General features: G+C 43.5%; 1 protein-coding gene across 3 annotated transcripts; it reads right to left on the reverse strand.

Moving 5' to 3' along the window:
- Positions 1-2,606: 2,606 nt before the first annotated feature.
- Positions 2,607-14,492, reverse strand: hmg20a (high mobility group 20A). Of its 3 annotated transcripts, XM_070830932.1 has the most exons (10): positions 14,469-14,492; positions 13,105-13,184; positions 12,261-12,350; positions 11,913-12,122; positions 10,460-10,592; positions 8,154-8,191; positions 6,530-6,605; positions 5,992-6,207; positions 4,101-4,233; positions 2,608-3,105 (listed from the first exon to the last, which is right to left on the reverse strand). In XM_070830932.1, the coding sequence occupies exons 3-10, from the start codon at positions 12,324-12,326 to the stop codon at positions 3,102-3,104; spliced, it is 876 nt and encodes a 291-aa protein (XP_070687033.1). In that variant the 5' UTR covers positions 12,327-12,350; positions 13,105-13,184; positions 14,469-14,492; the 3' UTR covers positions 2,608-3,101. The 3 variants fall into 3 exon arrangements, with proteins under 3 accessions (XP_070687034.1, XP_070687033.1, XP_070687032.1); XM_070830933.1 differs by lacking the exon at positions 14,469-14,492 and having other exon boundaries at positions 2,607-3,105; positions 13,112-13,281; XM_070830931.1 differs by lacking the exon at positions 14,469-14,492 and having other exon boundaries at positions 13,105-13,281.
- Between the last annotated feature and the right edge of the window lie 1,447 nt (positions 14,493-15,939).

A 15,939-nucleotide genomic window follows, 5' to 3' on the forward strand; every position in this document is an offset into this window, starting at 1 on the left:
TGCTGTACGCTCACATCGGTGCTCATGATATACAAACAGAAAGCACTCGGGGCACGAAGACCTCTGAGTGCCAATTCAGCACATGACGCCTGACTCATCCTCCCTGCTCTGACTCACTCCCTCCCTCCTCTGGTCCAGGATCTGTGGCTCTCTGCTGGACCTGGCTGCTCTCTCCCCCTGACGTCGACCCCGCCGCTCGGCGGGCAGGAAGCAGGGCGAGGATGCAGACGTGGACCCTCCTGGGGAGGAAGGGGCTGTTTTCATTTCAGTGGGCGTTTCGTCGTGGAGACAAAGAGTGGGTGTGATGGTGGCGGGGCGAGGAGAGGGCAAGCCGGGGGGACATCACCGGGGCCTGGAGCACAAACATACTGAAGCTCTGTTCCGGCAATTCTGCGGCGTCTTAAAACCAGATTTATGGGGACAGATTGAAGGCCTGAAAGAGGTCAACATGTGGGTTTAAACTCAAGGTAAAATGTGATAACAAGGTATGAGCCATTACTCTGCACCGTTTATCCTTTTTACTCTGTTTCTCTGCTTTTTTTTTTAAAGCTTTGAGCCAACATCAAAGCAAAAAAGGCTCAAGCTAAGCTCATTATACAAATGAGCTTTGGGGCCGACTGCACACACAGAGCAGCGAACATGTGAAAGATGATCCCAGCAGTTAAAAGGTAAACAACTCTAATAAGGTAGTGGATGTCCCGCTGGTCGCAGAAGCTCCTCTCAGTTCAGTTTGTGTCCCACAGAACATCTGACACACACAGGAGCTTGGATTTCTTTAGATTTTGCATTTTTAAAAACGTGCCAGCAGCGAGACTCCAGGGACGACGGTCAGCCGGTCGACAGCTCCGGTCCTCGTCCTCGGTTTGTGGTCCGCAGAGGATGAATCTTAAAGACTTTGGTGGTTGTTGGACACTTTTGAGTGAACTCTCATGGCTTTGTGATCCATCGTTTCACCTGCACCTGAATCTTCACTTACCCTCAGCAGCACTACGTTGGGTGCAGACCTTCGTGGGTTTTCCTCTACCACCACCAAGAGGTTGGCTTTCCAGTTTTGATCCAGCTTCATCATTAGGCCGAACATTAAAAAAATAAAATGGTGAACATGATGAACAGGACACCAGCTACACATCAGCAATGTTCCAATAAATTTAGCATGTCCCAACACACGGTATGTCAAAGCTCCTGCTGCCTGTTAGCCAGCACACCTTTCTGGCTACTCAGACCCACGATCACTGCTGAGTCAGCACAGACAGATGACTGGACACGGCAGGACGGATGTGTGAGCAAAAGGGTCAAAGTTCAAGGCCCAATGTTATGATGAGGCGGTGTGTCACGGTGGCATGCAGAAGGTGCTACAAGCAGAAAGAAAAGGTGTGCGGTTTGGAGCCGGTTTGGGCTTGTCCTCGGGAATTAGCATTAGCATGTAGCTCAAAGCAGCCTCACAGAGCCGCCCGGGTAGAACATCCTGTTTCCTCTGACGCTAAAATCATTTTACTACCCAATCAAACTGGCATTTGATCTGCCTCCAGGTTGTAAAACTCTCATAATGACCTCTACATTGCCAAAGTCCTCTCCACACGGCACCACACGGCACAGGGAAGCTCTGCTGCGAGGAGCTGGACTTTATCAGCGCGCATGTTGAACACAAACATAAGAGGCATCATAGTAGGCATAGCAGCGGGGGGGGGGGGGGGGGTTATTAGTACAGAGCAGCACACTCCTGTGGGAACAGGACATCTGTTAGGGACATTGTTGGATGTGACACCGTGACACATGCAGCCATTGTGGACAGGAAGTCTCAGCTGGCAAAGAGGAAACGGGCATCAGTGAATGGAAACAGGAAGGGCTCATAATGCCACGTCAAAAACAAATACAGTACAGCGAGCCACTCGATAATTCACACCCAAGATAACTGATCAGGCAACTAGGGACTTTCATTTTAAATGTCCATGCGAGTCAAAACATAAATGTGACTCTCCAGAAGGAGTCCTCTGCAGCCATTTTGTTCCTCCTCTGCACCACCAGGGCCAAGAGGGGGGGGGGAAAGCCTCAAACAGAAGGTTATTGTTTCCCAAATCTGAGTGCAGCTCGGTGGCTGTGAATGAGCCACAGAGAGCAAAGACATTAGTGTCTGTTTGTCCACATTCTGCTGAATTATCGCAGAGCTGCTAAATTAACTTAACCAATCCAAATCTTTGTGACTCCACATCTCCTGCAAGTAAATAAGCTCAGGCGCTAGCACAATTCCAAGCAGCAACATATTACGGCAGATTAGCCACGTATGTCTATTTGTAGATTGACTTGACAAGTTCTTCCAAGTGGGACATCTCACAAACTGGAAATGCAGCGTTTAGTTTGGCAAATAAACGAAGTCGCTGCTTAAATATTTATACAGCGAATTTTAGACACGCCATCAAAGAGAGAGAGAGAGATCGCTCCAACACAACAGCGGCCGTTACGTAAGCTGCACTAAGTTTGAGAGACGAGATGAAACAAGAAATCTGGGGCGATGGGACCTTGTGTATCTAACTTTGTTTTTCATTTCAGTGCAAACATCATTCCCGGCACGTCGTGATTGCTCACATGATGTAAATACGTTTATTGAAAACACAAACACTTTTTCACACAGGGGGAAAAAGAAAAAGAAAATGGCACTTTTTTCTTGGAGAGAGCATGAAAAAAGAAAGTCTGCTCAACAACATCTCTTGGATATGGCAAATACAAAGTCACTGACACGGGGGTTTCTTTTTTTTTTTTTATCAGAACATGGCTGAAGATGGTTTAGATATTGTTGTGGAAGCGTTTGCTATAAATGGACGTGAAGACGACGAGAGGAGCAACGAGGGACACACAGAACTGCCTCGTGTCCTCCTCTTAAACAAACTACAGCTACATTAATTAATAAAGTGTGAAAAGAGCTTTAAAAATATGTAAAAAATAATAAATAAATATGAGACGCTACATCACCTTAGCAGAGTAATAAAAGACGTTTTAAAATCAATTGGGATGACAGACGGACGGGAAGATTCACCGCTGAGGAGCAGTATCTACTGAGCGTCACCGTGAACCTCGATCCATCAAAGCAGGCGGACGTGGTCCAATTATCTAGAAGAGGACAGACAGCAAGAGGCGCTCAGAACCCATTCACTTCTGACAAAAACAAAAGAAAAATCCAACACTTTGATGCACTTCAACAGGCTCTTGAATAAATGGACCCTGGGGTGAAATTGCCAATTAGGCTAATTTATCTTTCAAATTTTGGAATTTGTCTTGAACCGAGAAAGAAATGTTACTGCCTCCTTTTCACTGCTTAAAGATAACTGAAGTGTTTTGAAACTCGCGGCCCCATTTTCACATATTTTGGGCCTGAAATGACTCGTAGATTGAAAAGGTTTTGTGACTAGTCCTGTAGATTGCCTTCGCCTGCAGCTGAAAACAGCTTTAATGTAATCCTTCAGGGCAGCTGCACCTGATCACAGCAGGTCCACTAAAAGAGCTTGTTTTAGCCACTGACAGGCTCAGAGTGTTATTTAAACTGCCTGACAACATTATGGAAACACAGAAACAGACGTTTTATAGCTTGGTTCAAAACCACCAGACTCCGTAATTTCAAAAACCGTAATTTCCTGCAGATCATGGGAGCAGCTGTTATAGTTGCTTTGGTGTTTTTAAAATGTTAGTTTGGATTCAAACTCTTTAAAAACACCAAATTCACACAATAACACAAACAAACTTACCAATCAAGGCAGCAGTGGACCAGCAACTCATGAGGTCTGGGAGGTAAAATTAGTGTTTTTGTCAATGGAGTCTGGTGGCTGTGAACAGAGGGATATAATGGCTGTTTCTGGTTTAACACTTGTAATAACACTCTGAGTACTTTTAGTGGACCCACTTTATGAGTTGCAGCCATCGTTTCCTCCTCATGGCTGCCAGCTGAGGGGATCTACTGGACCAATTCCAACACTTTTAGTACCTGCCAGTCATTTCAAACTCCAAAATACCAGAATGTTCCTTTAACTTGTGATATTTAGACATCATAGTTTACATCTCACTGACTAGACTGTGATTAAAAAAAAAAAAGGCATTAGTTGCATCCAAACCTGTCCAAACGGTTGACCACATCTCTCACGGTGGTGATGAGATTCTCGTGTTCTTGGGGGTTACTGACAATGATGCTGTGGAGCTTTTTCATGTAGGAGTCAACGGTGTCCAGAGTGGGCGTCTCCCCGCTCCCTGTGGGGCAGGAAGGAACATTTGTTAAGTACTGGGTACTTAAAGGTGACATTTTGCATCTAATCTACAAAAAGCTTTAATCAGCCTTCAGTTTTACAGCTTATATGTTTGGACACCCACTCAGGGGGCGACCACTGAAAACCAAGGAGGGAAATCAGTGGGTGACGAGACCGATCAGAATATAAATGATCCGAGCAGCGACTGCTTGTCACTCCTGATGTTTTCGCTGCAAGCTACATCAAAGGACGACCCCCGGCTGGGTCACACGGTCCGGGCAGCAGCAGGCGAGAGCAGTCACGAGCTTGATGGGCTATTTTTGGCTTGTCAGAGTTCAAATGAGTGACCAGTTACTAAAAGCATGAAAATATATAATACTAACTTCAAGTTGTAGTCATAGAAATGCCACAATTACCCAAAATAACCAATCAAATCTGAGGTAAACATGCTTATACTTCATTTCTTGACACCTCAGAGCCTCCCTGAGGAATCATCTACCATCGTCAAGTTCTGATGAAATATTTCCAGAGTGTCAATTTGCAGAGTTTGTGTCTCTGCGGCCTGAGCAGGAAACTCAAAATAGGTGTGGAGAAAAGTGCAGGCTGTGGGTGTGAGCTCAGCGCGGCTTCCGTCTGTGCACGAAACAAGTGTGAACACAGTAGGAGCGCAACAGCTTCAATTTCAATAATGAAAAGGGTCAGATTCAGAAGTGTGCACGGCCTGACTCGTCTCTAAGAGAAGAGCAAATGCTTCTACTGTATAATCTGCTGAAGGGTGTATCTCCCCAGGAGGAGAGATGCTGGAGTTCAAAGCACGGTAAATACACAGTGGGTGGATGAACACACCCACAGTATTATTTATGTCTCCCCACCTTAGACTGTGACTCTGGACCTAATAGCTTACTACAGTATTTGTGTTTGTGTCTAGGGATGGATTACTGGGATGGGATGTCAAGTCAATACTGGTCTATAATGCATGCTGATCAATATCAGCAAAATGTAACTCCAACAGCCACATTGCACACTTTGAGAAGTGAAAGCAAAGCAATTTTTGTTTTTTCCACATACAGCAGAATGTTGATTAAGCAAAAGGGGTGTATTTCAATTTTGTCCAAGATTCCCCAAACTAATGGTCCAAGTCTCTGCTGCCGTAACAGATGAGACAAGAACTCTTTATCAGCAAGTATCTGACAAACTTAGGAGGCTGCAGAGATGCCTGATCTAAAGGATAACTCTGGTATCTTTACACCCAGCCTCATTTTTACACATTTTGGGTTCAAAATGAATAGTAGGCACAAAAACCTTTGGAACTGGTCTAGTGGATCGCCTCAGCTGGCAGCTGAGAGCGGGCAGCGAACGAGCTACAGTGGCTGTAATGTAATCCTTCGGGGCAATTGTGCCAAAGTAGGTTCATTAAAAGTGCTTGTTTTTGCCACTGACAGGCTCAGATTGTAATTTCAAAGTGTCTGAAACATGACAGAAAGAATCCCTACAGAGAAAGAACTGAGGATGACACCAGACTCCATTGACAAAAACAGTGATTTTACTCTGGAGTTGCTGGTCTACGGGTGTCTTGATCAGTTAGTTTGTTTGTGTTATGGTGTGACTTTGCTGTTTTAAAGGGTTAGTTTGGATCCCACACAGTATTTGTGTCAAGTGTCTTTGTTCCTGTTGGTCATTTAGAACCCAAAATGTGTAAAAACAGGACCCCACTTCAAAAACAACGACACCACTGGCTGATGATGGTGATACTGGTCCTAACCTGGCAGAGGTATGGAGGAGAAGCTGGAGGTGAGCGCCTGGCGCAGGGTCTCCAGGTGCTGGTGGAGGAGCCCGTTTCGTCCCCTCTCTTGCATCACGTCGCCCTCCAGCCTGTCTACTGCGCCGCGCATGCTCTCCACGTGTTTCTGCAGCGCTGCGTTGCGCTCCTCGTACTCCATATTGGTCTTTCGCAGCTGTCGCATCTCTGCTTCACGTGCTGTTGAGAAACACACACATGTGCAGAGAGACTAAAACAATGATGTATCAGAGGAGAGGTCCAGAAGGATGATGCAGCCTGATCCAGCCGTTGGTGCCAACATTCATTTTTAATATGTCCAGAGAGGTGTGTTCTTTTTTACGTTTAGGGCTCGTTGGACTGTGGGACTATTCTGGGATGAGCACTATAGCACAAAGTTCTCTGGAGGTAGCAGAGGAGTGTGTTTAGAAACACTTAGACAAATGGAGTTTTAAAAACGTCACAGCACACCAGCTACAAAGTTTCTATCAACAAGCCGGCTGGCTGTGCTCAAGCTCTTTACCTTTGCTGTGGTTGAGGAACTCCTCCGTAAAGATGGGTATGTCAAACACAGTTCTGTCCTTCCCTTCTCCATCCTTCTGTTGATAGCCAGAGACAGTCACAGGGAAGGAGATAAGATGAACACTGGAAACATTTGGCCACACAGACTGGCAGCAAGAGGGGGTCATTTATCTAGCTGGGCTGTAGGTGGGCGGCTTAATTGATTTCATACCTGGCCACAGGGGAAATACAGTGATACAATTTAAGAAATGAGAAAGGGAAGTAATTTCATCAACAGCGCTGCTGAGATATAAGAGGCCTGAAATGGTTTGCAATACATTTGCAATGAAAATTTGCCTGACAATAGCAGCGTAAGCTACAGTGCAGGTTCCACTATTCCTGTCCTCTGAAAGAATCAGCATCAGCCTTCCTCGTTTCTTCACATAATTTTATTTATTAAATTTATGCAGAATCCTGTGTCATCTGAAAACTGGAGGGGAAACACTGGGGTTCCCGCAGGAATTCCAATAAAGTCACCTTGGCCATAACCCTTCAGAAGTGTGTGATAAGACCCACAAAGAAAAACCTCTTAATTACATGCAGAAGTTAATAAAAATGAATTACACACTTTGTAGAGGCCAAGTGTTTGGATCAAAAACACAGTAGCAAAGCAGATTAAGCCAGCTTTAGAGCCAGAGGAGGGCAAACTGTGTGAGAAAATAATAAAAACACACTCCGGCCATGATTACACAAACTTACAATGAATGAAACTAGTCTTTTTTTTTTTTTAACCTAATCTTCAGTCTCTCAGTATGTGCTGCTACATTCCTGCTCCAGTCATGTGAATCTATTTGTATTTGTTCCCTGCAAGGCAACAAGAACTTTGTGTTTAAAGTGTATGTTCAGAGAGGTCGTCTGAAAATCATTACATGAGCACTAATCACTCATGTCAGTGACACAAATGAAGACACGAGTCACTGTCACGCTCTGCTACAGCTGCAGGTGTCGGTACCTGAGCTGCTCCGGTCCTGCATCTACACATGATGTCACACGTTATGATGCTACGATCGGCTATATGTCATAACGGTGCTGAGTGAAAGGAATCCCTTTAGATTGTGTATTTAATTCTGTGCTGTGCTTAATGATACTATAAATATTTAATATACCTTGATATATAATAAATCTTGCTGCAGTCTGGGACGCTTATTCCCTTAAAACAAATACCAGTGTTTAGCTGTAGTTGTAAAAAAAATCATAAAACAGGACAAATGATAAAATCTTACATCTGAAAATGAATCATATTTAGACAAACATGTATTCTAGGAAGCAAGACTCACATTAACTCCACATTAATGTGAAATCAGTACATCTAAATAGATGGAAAACTTTCCCTACAATCATTTACATGGCAGTCAGCAGCAGGAACACACTGTCTGAGGTACGGCCAATCATAATGTCATAATGTACGATGCCATCTATAATACTGGAACATCTGGTACCTACTCAGGCAATGCTGCCAAGAATGAGTGCTGCTAATCTCTAGCTGTCTTCCACTGGTCCACACTTGCTACACCGGCTTCCTCAGTTAATTAAATGTGGAAAGGGAAGTGATTGTGAGAGTGATGGGGCAGGAAGGAGTTACTGACCTCGTGAAGAGCCTCGTTGGATACCTGGTGCCCAACATCTGGAAGGGAAGGAGAGGATAAAGAAAGAGGAGAGCAGATGGTCATGTTTTCCCTGGCGTTACGACATCATGAACTCATAGAATGAATTACAGTAATCAAAAATATTAAATTCCATCTCTGCACTCTATACTGTGAATCATCTGAAACGAGGCAGAGCGTCTACTCCAGTAGACTTTCTCTACAATCTTTGCCGAGGCAGAGCTGTTTAGGTCATCAACATTTTAAGTTGTTATCCTCAGATTTATCCACAGTAACACAATAGGAGCTAATAATGTGGACCATGTGTTGTGTGCGAACAGAAGCGGCTCCTTGGCCTCCAGTTGAACTCATAACCTGGACTGATGCAACAAACCTCCTAAAGTATCCCCCATTTGCTTGCCATATTTCCATAAAAACAAATAATGAGGTCTGAGTTCCAGCACCGATTAATGGAATGTATTCAAATTATGTAGTAAAACATGGCAGACGTTTCTAGACTGAGTGCCCTATGTGGGAAATTAGGGTTGTCAGTGTTTGTGCGGTGGTCTAAACGGAGGGTTTTGGCTTTATTGTGATTTTTATTTTCTTTCATAAACTGACGTCCTACTTCAGGGTTAAGCAGCAGCACACAAACATCTTATGGAGTTTCCCAACAAGAGCAGTTTCTTCTTCTTTGAGCCACAAAGCAGGATCATTTAGTGGTTTGGTGCCTTGCTCATCGGCTTCTTTAAGGTCAAAACCAGTCCAGAAATGTTAATGTAACCCACATTTGGTTACAGGGGTTCCCCTCCTCCAGTAGCTGCCAATCCCCAATGTGCGCTTATTTGGCCAAAAACTCCCTTCAAGACATTGTCGAAGGATTGGCCACTGTGGGAGTCCCCACTGTGGCTATGGCAGCGCCCCCACTCGTAAGCAATGTGACAACAAATTCAACATCTAATGTGTAAGTCTATGGCAAATGCTGTGCCAAGGCTGCAGCGTTAATAAATTCAACGGCCAGGTTTTTGTAAAATGGACTCTCAGGTTCTGTAACAATAAGCGATGTTTTAATTTCACCGTAACTACGTAAATGATCAATAATTTCCTTTTCTGCTTGAGTGTTTGTTACACCAGTAATGACAACAGAATGAGCAACATTGACACCCATGGGTAACCCATCCTCGAATGGAGCATTGTTTGTATTGATTGTTCCTTTTCCATGTACACTACTCACTAAAAGTTAGGGATGTTCAGCTTTCAGGTGAAATCTCAGGATGAACCTAAAATGCATTCTAACCTTTCCAGGTGAACTTAATGTGACCTTCTCTAAACCTTTGAATGCACATGTCCAACTGTTCAGTGTCTCAGTACTTTCTGCACCAGCTGCTGTTCTCTAACAAGAAGCTTAACAGCAACATTCACAACAGGTTTGATCCATGAATCCACCAATACATTTCCTGCTTCAGTTAGAATTGGTATTTAAACAGTCCTCCTCATCCTGCTGTTCACATTCTGACATCATGAGACCAAGACGACACCTAACAGTTGATCAGCAGCACCTCAACACTGGAGGCTTCAAACAGGAAGTCCTCAGACGGAGGTGTTCACTGAGCTTAGAGGGTCACAGAGTGTCATCAGGAGGTTGGAACAGTGATACAGAGACTGGAAGAGTCACAGAAAGGAGAGGAGTGGACGTCCTTTGGCCACATCCCAATTTATTGAGACACTGAAAATGTTTTGTTGTGGTTTACCTACCACTGTTGGTAGATTTTCTTTCAATAAATAGTTTAAGATGAAGAAATCACCAGTGCATGCTTCTACTTAAATGCCCTACTTTCATGATATAATATCACTGTAGCATTCACTTTTTACATTTTCCATATATTTCACCTGAAAGTCAAATATCCCTAACTTTCTGTGAGTAGTGTAAATATTCTCACTAATACACACACTTAAATTGCACTGCTGTTCGACCTATTCATTTACATCCCAGGCTCCTTTGAAAGAACAGTCTTCTGTTAGCCGTAGTCACCACCTGCCTAGCCTATATGTGTTCCATTAAACTTTCATTCCTGTGATTAATTATTTCTAAATACTATTTTCAAAAAGGAAAACAGGCCCCACAATGAAACTGACTGCTTGCTGCACTGTACATTCTTTACAAATTCATGCTAGTCAATCTGTTCTAAGAATAGTTAACCAAATATAATAACCTGGTTTCTCCAAATGTCACCTTGCATTGTGTATTTGACTTGGTGAACTGCCAGACTAGCTGGTTTCAGTGGTTCAGGTCAACAACCAGACCTCACCTCCCCTGTGCCGCTTGCCCTTCTGCTTCTCCTGGACCTTCCTGGTGAAATGTTTGTAGGCCTCCGTCTTCTGGTACTTCTCCAGCTCCCGCATGTAGCGCTCCTTATCTCGCTCCGCCTCATCCAAGTATCGCTGCAGGGAGAAGAAAGAAAGGTGAGATGAGCTGTGAGGTCTCAGCCAAAAAAAAAACGATGGAAATGAGATTTGGCAAAACAGGATGAAGGAGGATTGCGGGTGAAATGGCACGATGAGTGGGGGTGATTATTCCTAATCAGGATTAGTTCCTTTCACTCAAGGCTTGTAACAAAACATGCATCTTGTAATATAATTGGGATAAGAATGAGAGCAAACACTAATAAAACCATCTTACTGCTAGGACCTTGGCCCGGGGTGCTGGAGGCGTTTGTGCCTCAGCTCTTTCCTCTGTGTAAAATAACAGCGTGCTGCAGACGGAGCAAAGCTAGCAGGGCTGCTTCCCACATTTGGATTTAAAAACAAAACACGTCCACACTTCTCAAATCATCCCTGTACAGAAAGGCACGGAGAGCTGCATGTTTGAACCGTGAACACGATCAGCACCATCGTACTTCTGCACAAGGAGCTTTGCTAACAAACACAGAAGTATTGATGATGGCATTATGTTAAATGTACAGTTTAATAAATGTTTATTACCAGTTTATAAACAACATAATTTAATGTTGTTGCAACTGTTGATGCAGCTTAAAAGCAGTGAAAATTGATATTGATTGTGTTCATCCACCTTCTTCCCAAGTCTTCCCTGACTGGAGCACAGAGGCATCACTCACACAGAGGAATCAGGGCTGGACGATAAAACGATCCTGATACAAGAGTGTGTCAACAACCACGCTAAACTTTTGACATCTCTGCCTCAACACGGATAGATCTGACTGTCCTGCAGCAGAAATAAACACTAAAGCCGGTCAGCTTGCAGTTTTATCTACATTAATCAATATAAGAAAAATGATGGAGATTTATTTTTGCCATATGGCCCGGGAAGGACAAACTCTAATGTCAATGTCAGCCAGAGGCAAAAGTAGTCATGAGTAAGTCAGTGTTTCGTCTCTACAGGCTTCGCTCCTATTGTGCAGCGAAAGAGTCGCTGGGAGTCTCTGTTGGTTTGAGAGAGTGTTGATTGTGGCTGGAGAGAACTGAGTGTTGAGGCAGATGAATATTTCAGTCCGGTCCTTTAGGGCACCATTGGTGCAATTACTGAAAGCCAAAAAGTAATGACAATTAAAAATCTGCCACCTTGTTAATCAAAAAGCTGAACAGATTTAGCCGCTGGCAGCTCCTGCCTTCAGTCTATTTACAATCTCAAAACCTGCAACCCCCAAGTTATCCACTATTGCTGTAATCAGTGTGACTATTTACTAGCGTTAGTGAGTAACTCTGAGACGTTCTTCCTCACTAAATGTGTGGACCTTCACTGACCTGCTTCTCCTCGGGGGGAAGCTTGCTCCACTCGTTGCCCAGCATCCTCGTAATCTCTGGAAAGGGCACGTCTGGACGCTCGGCCCGTAGCTGCTCCCGTCTGTCGTTCATGAAGCGTACGTAGCCCGTTAGGGGGGCCTTGGGTGCGTTGCTGTCCTTCATTGGCTTCTTCCTCTTCCTCCCCTTGGTCCAGCTGCCACGTCGGGGCTTCTGCAGAGATAACAAAAACAGATATGTTTTGAAGGTTCAGGTAGCACTCCCCCATGATAAGCACTGGCAGGACACTCTGGAGTCTTGAATCGGAAACTGAAAAATATGTCATTTGATATCGGTCTGTTCAGCCTTTACCTCGTCTCCATTTCTCTGGCCGCTGTTGTCGGTGTTGGCTCCAGGAGAGCCCGTCTGCTCATCCATGACGTCTGTGACTACAGGGGAGGTCTGGAAGGACACGGTGGGAGATGTTAGAACAGGAAAAGTCTCACACCAGTATGGTGGTCTAACCGATATTAATTTACGGTCTGGAAAGTTTGGTGATTAGTTAAGTCTGGCTTGTGTTTTCTAGGGAAGGAAGAAACGGGGACACGTTGCTGCTTCGTGAAGGTGGGGCACACATGTTGAGATGGGGTTGGACTGAGACATGGAGCATTGTCACTGGGGATGCTGCCCAGCCAGGAAATACAGAGCAGACTACTCTTTCTGCAGCGGTATCGCCGTTTCTCCTTTTCGGCCAAACTCCTCCCAGCCTTGGCTCCAAACCTCCTCTTGGCCTGCCACATTTCCTCTAATAGAAATGTCTTGCTGCTATCAATCATTATTGAGCAAGTGAATGAAAAAACACATCACCTCCTCTCCTCAGAGACTAATGGGGCCTATTTTCAACAGAAGGAAGCAGTGTTGCGGTACCGCCGCGTTATAGAAGATAAGATATTGCCTACACGCTAAAAAGCTCCTCCCTGGATAAAAGCAAATTTCTCTAGTTTAACACTTGATTTACATACATTTTAAAGAGACTTTGTACTCTAAATACCACAGTTAGATTGTTTTTACTAACTAATGCTGAATCCTGACCTAAGATTACAATATAATTGAGTTTTTTAATGAATTGAGACACCTACTTAAAAAGCATCCTGACTAAAAGTACACTAGCCAATGCTGAGCGCTGAAAATAGGAACAATATAATTGTGTTTTAACCTTTGACCTCTTCTAAATCACTGCTTGGGAAGTGAGTCTCTGTATCCTGGATGTGGTTTCTGCCCCCCTGCCACTAAACACTGTGGGAAAAGAAACAGAGGAATTAGCTACTTCACCACCACAGGCCCTTTGGGGAAAATAACATGTGGGGAAATTCCCCCCTGCAGTAAACAGTTAAGGTAAGAATGACTTTTAATAATCCTTTTATCATATTAAACGTCCTGTGATACGGCAAAACAAGAGCAACCGTATGTCACCCATTATGTGAAGCTTTATTTCAAGGCTGTGAACAAAGAAAAACAAACTCAAAAGCTACTAAAGAACATTAAATTACTGTATTTTTAGTGTCCTGCTTTCCATTTCTAACAAATCACAGCTATACTGCAGCGCCCTCTGCTGGATTACAGCGCACAATGATGAACTACCACTGAGTTTAACCTGGACAGAATAATAACAGAGAACATTTAGCAGCAAAACAAAGTGTGATGTTTCATAATCCCACTTTTTATACGATGGGTTTGTAGTTTAACACCTCTAAAGCTCTAATGTTGGACATTTAAATGGTACATGTAAAAGGTTCTTTTACATTCTAGCATATACAATCACATTATCCCATACTGAGAACCACTGCAAGGCCACAAAGACTCAGAACCTGCTTAGTCCCATATTTTATAACCCAAACAAAGATTTAAATTGTCGCAAAAACAACAACAGATTATTATAAAAGCACTTCTTCGTTTTCTGATGGTTGCAATTATGACTGTACACCGTTATGGCACCCAGTTAGCAAGTCAGCTAACGTCAATGTTAGCGTCAGGCTACATTAATGCAAGCAAGTGCTGTGGTTCAATTTGTTCATGTACACACTGGTCAGAGTCATATTTAGCTTAGCTGCTTGTGTGTAACGTTTAACTGAGCTAGTGTCGGATTTCATACAAACCGTATGGCCAGCTAGCAAACCGCACAGCTATCGGTTAGCGTCACTTATGCTAATTCGCACAAGCTAACGTCAACGTTCAACCGCTAGTAAACATAATACACAATACGGTCTTCAGCAGCGCAACATATTTCTGTTAAATGTCTGATAATCATGAGGACTAAAAAAAAAATCACACTGAACGTTTCGTTATCAGAAACAAGCACATTAGCCTGCTGCGCTAACAGCTAGCTCTGCTGCTAGCTAGCGTTAGCAAGCTGGTAGCTAACGTTAGCAGACGAGCGGTTAACGCTCTGCTTTAGTACAGTTTACGCCAACTCAACCACGATACGATGGCAACCCGTATTAAATGAAATGTTTAATGCACACGTAGTAAAGAAAACACGCGGTGAAATGTAGCTTTTGATAACCCGTAGCTGTAACCAACCTGTCCAAGTGATTTTCCCAATCAAAACAATACAGCAGCCATTTCATAGAACCGCACCGCATAGACAGGCATGTAACGCTACACTTCGCCCTGCAGAAGACTCTCATCTCTGCCCGCATGTTTTAATAGTTTATCGGATCTGTATCTGCCTGGGACTTGCAAGAGAATATGTTGCATACGACAAATTATGAATATAAATGTTAAAAAAAAAAAAAAGATAAGATGTGTAATCTGTTGACTATAATTGGGTAGTTTTTATTTCAGCCCATAATAAATACACGAGAGAACCATCAGTATTATTAAAGCTAATTCTACATGATGTGCTGTCAAACATTAATGGAGACCAGCACGAAGAAAAGGCAAACTATTTGAATCTCCTTTGCAGCAAACAGATCTAGACTTGTAATTCTGTGGCCCCTCGCTGGCTCTGTTCTTCTTCGTGTGTAGAAATTAATGTGTTTTCGGGCCTTACTTCCTCCTACTGCTGATTCAGGGTATTACACCTCTTAAATGTCCTCTCTCATCTCCAGAGTTGAACAAAGGTCGAGTCAAATCTTATTTATAAACCTCAAAAAACAAATTCCAATTAGCCTCAGAGCGTTTTATAATCTGTACAGCTTATTCATCCTCTTAACTGCCCCCCAAACACTTTTTTAATGGGGAAGAAATGGAAGAAACCTCAGGAGGAGAATCAGAGGACAATAAATGTGGCGTGCACAGAGCAGAGTTAACTCCCTGTGGAAAGGTCCAGCTTTATTTATCAGGCGTAGAATTAGGCTACACATCAGGACCTGTGAGAAGTAGTTAATGGATGAGATGGGGAAATCTTTCATCGTTCATCTTTGGATGTTTGTGGGTTACTCGAGCTGGAAAGTTTTCAAGCTTTTTTTTTTTTTTTTCCTTGTAGTTTGTAGGGCATTCCTTAATGTCTGTGAAGCTCTTTTTTCTGTAAGTGAGAGTGAGTATTTGAGCTCTGCTGGTGCCACACACACACACAAATACACACAGCTCACCAACAGCAATATTTACAGTGCCAGCACCCCTGAGGTGCAATCATCTTCTGTGAACAATCAGATCCACATATTGCGCCGAGTATCCCCCATACGTTGATGAATGGTTTTATTCATGTGAGAAAAATGCACAGACTCCTGCTCTGCTGCTTGTGGAAACTGTTGCTCTCCTGTCTCTGTGGGCTAATATGGCCTGTCTCAGCAGTTTAGTAACACATTACTGTTCTTTGGTGGACAGAGTGCACAGGACTGATAATAAAACACTCAACCCAGAGAACCATCCCTAACTTCAGAGATGGAAAATGGGAGAAAGTGAGAGGACTAATGCTCTAATTTCAAATTAACACGTTGCCAATCAGCACCCAGGACGGTAGTAGTAACCTAAACTGTAGCCGCAGTCTAATTGAAACTTTGATTGCAATCTCGTCGCCATTATCCAGAGTTAATCCAACCCAATTTTC

The sequence above is a fragment of the Pempheris klunzingeri genome, chromosome 5 (assembly GCF_042242105.1).
Source record: "Pempheris klunzingeri isolate RE-2024b chromosome 5, fPemKlu1.hap1, whole genome shotgun sequence".
In the NCBI taxonomy this organism is placed as follows: domain Eukaryota; kingdom Metazoa; phylum Chordata; class Actinopteri; order Acropomatiformes; family Pempheridae; genus Pempheris; species Pempheris klunzingeri.

What these genes read in the sequence shown, in the direction of transcription:
- hmg20a (XM_070830933.1), bottom strand. Translation starts at nt 12,326, where the DNA reads ATGGATGAGCAGACGGGCTCTCCTGGAGCCAACACCGACAACAGCGGC. An exon ending in CCAACGAGGCTCTTCACGAG is followed by an intron (nt 6,606 to 8,153) that starts GTCAGTAACTCC and finishes GGCTATCAACAG; the next exon opens with AAGGATGGAGAAGGGAAGGA. An exon ending in CTCCTCCATACCTCTGCCAG is followed by an intron (nt 4,234 to 5,991) that starts GTTAGGACCAGT and finishes CCTGCCCCACAG; the next exon opens with GGAGCGGGGAGACGCCCACT.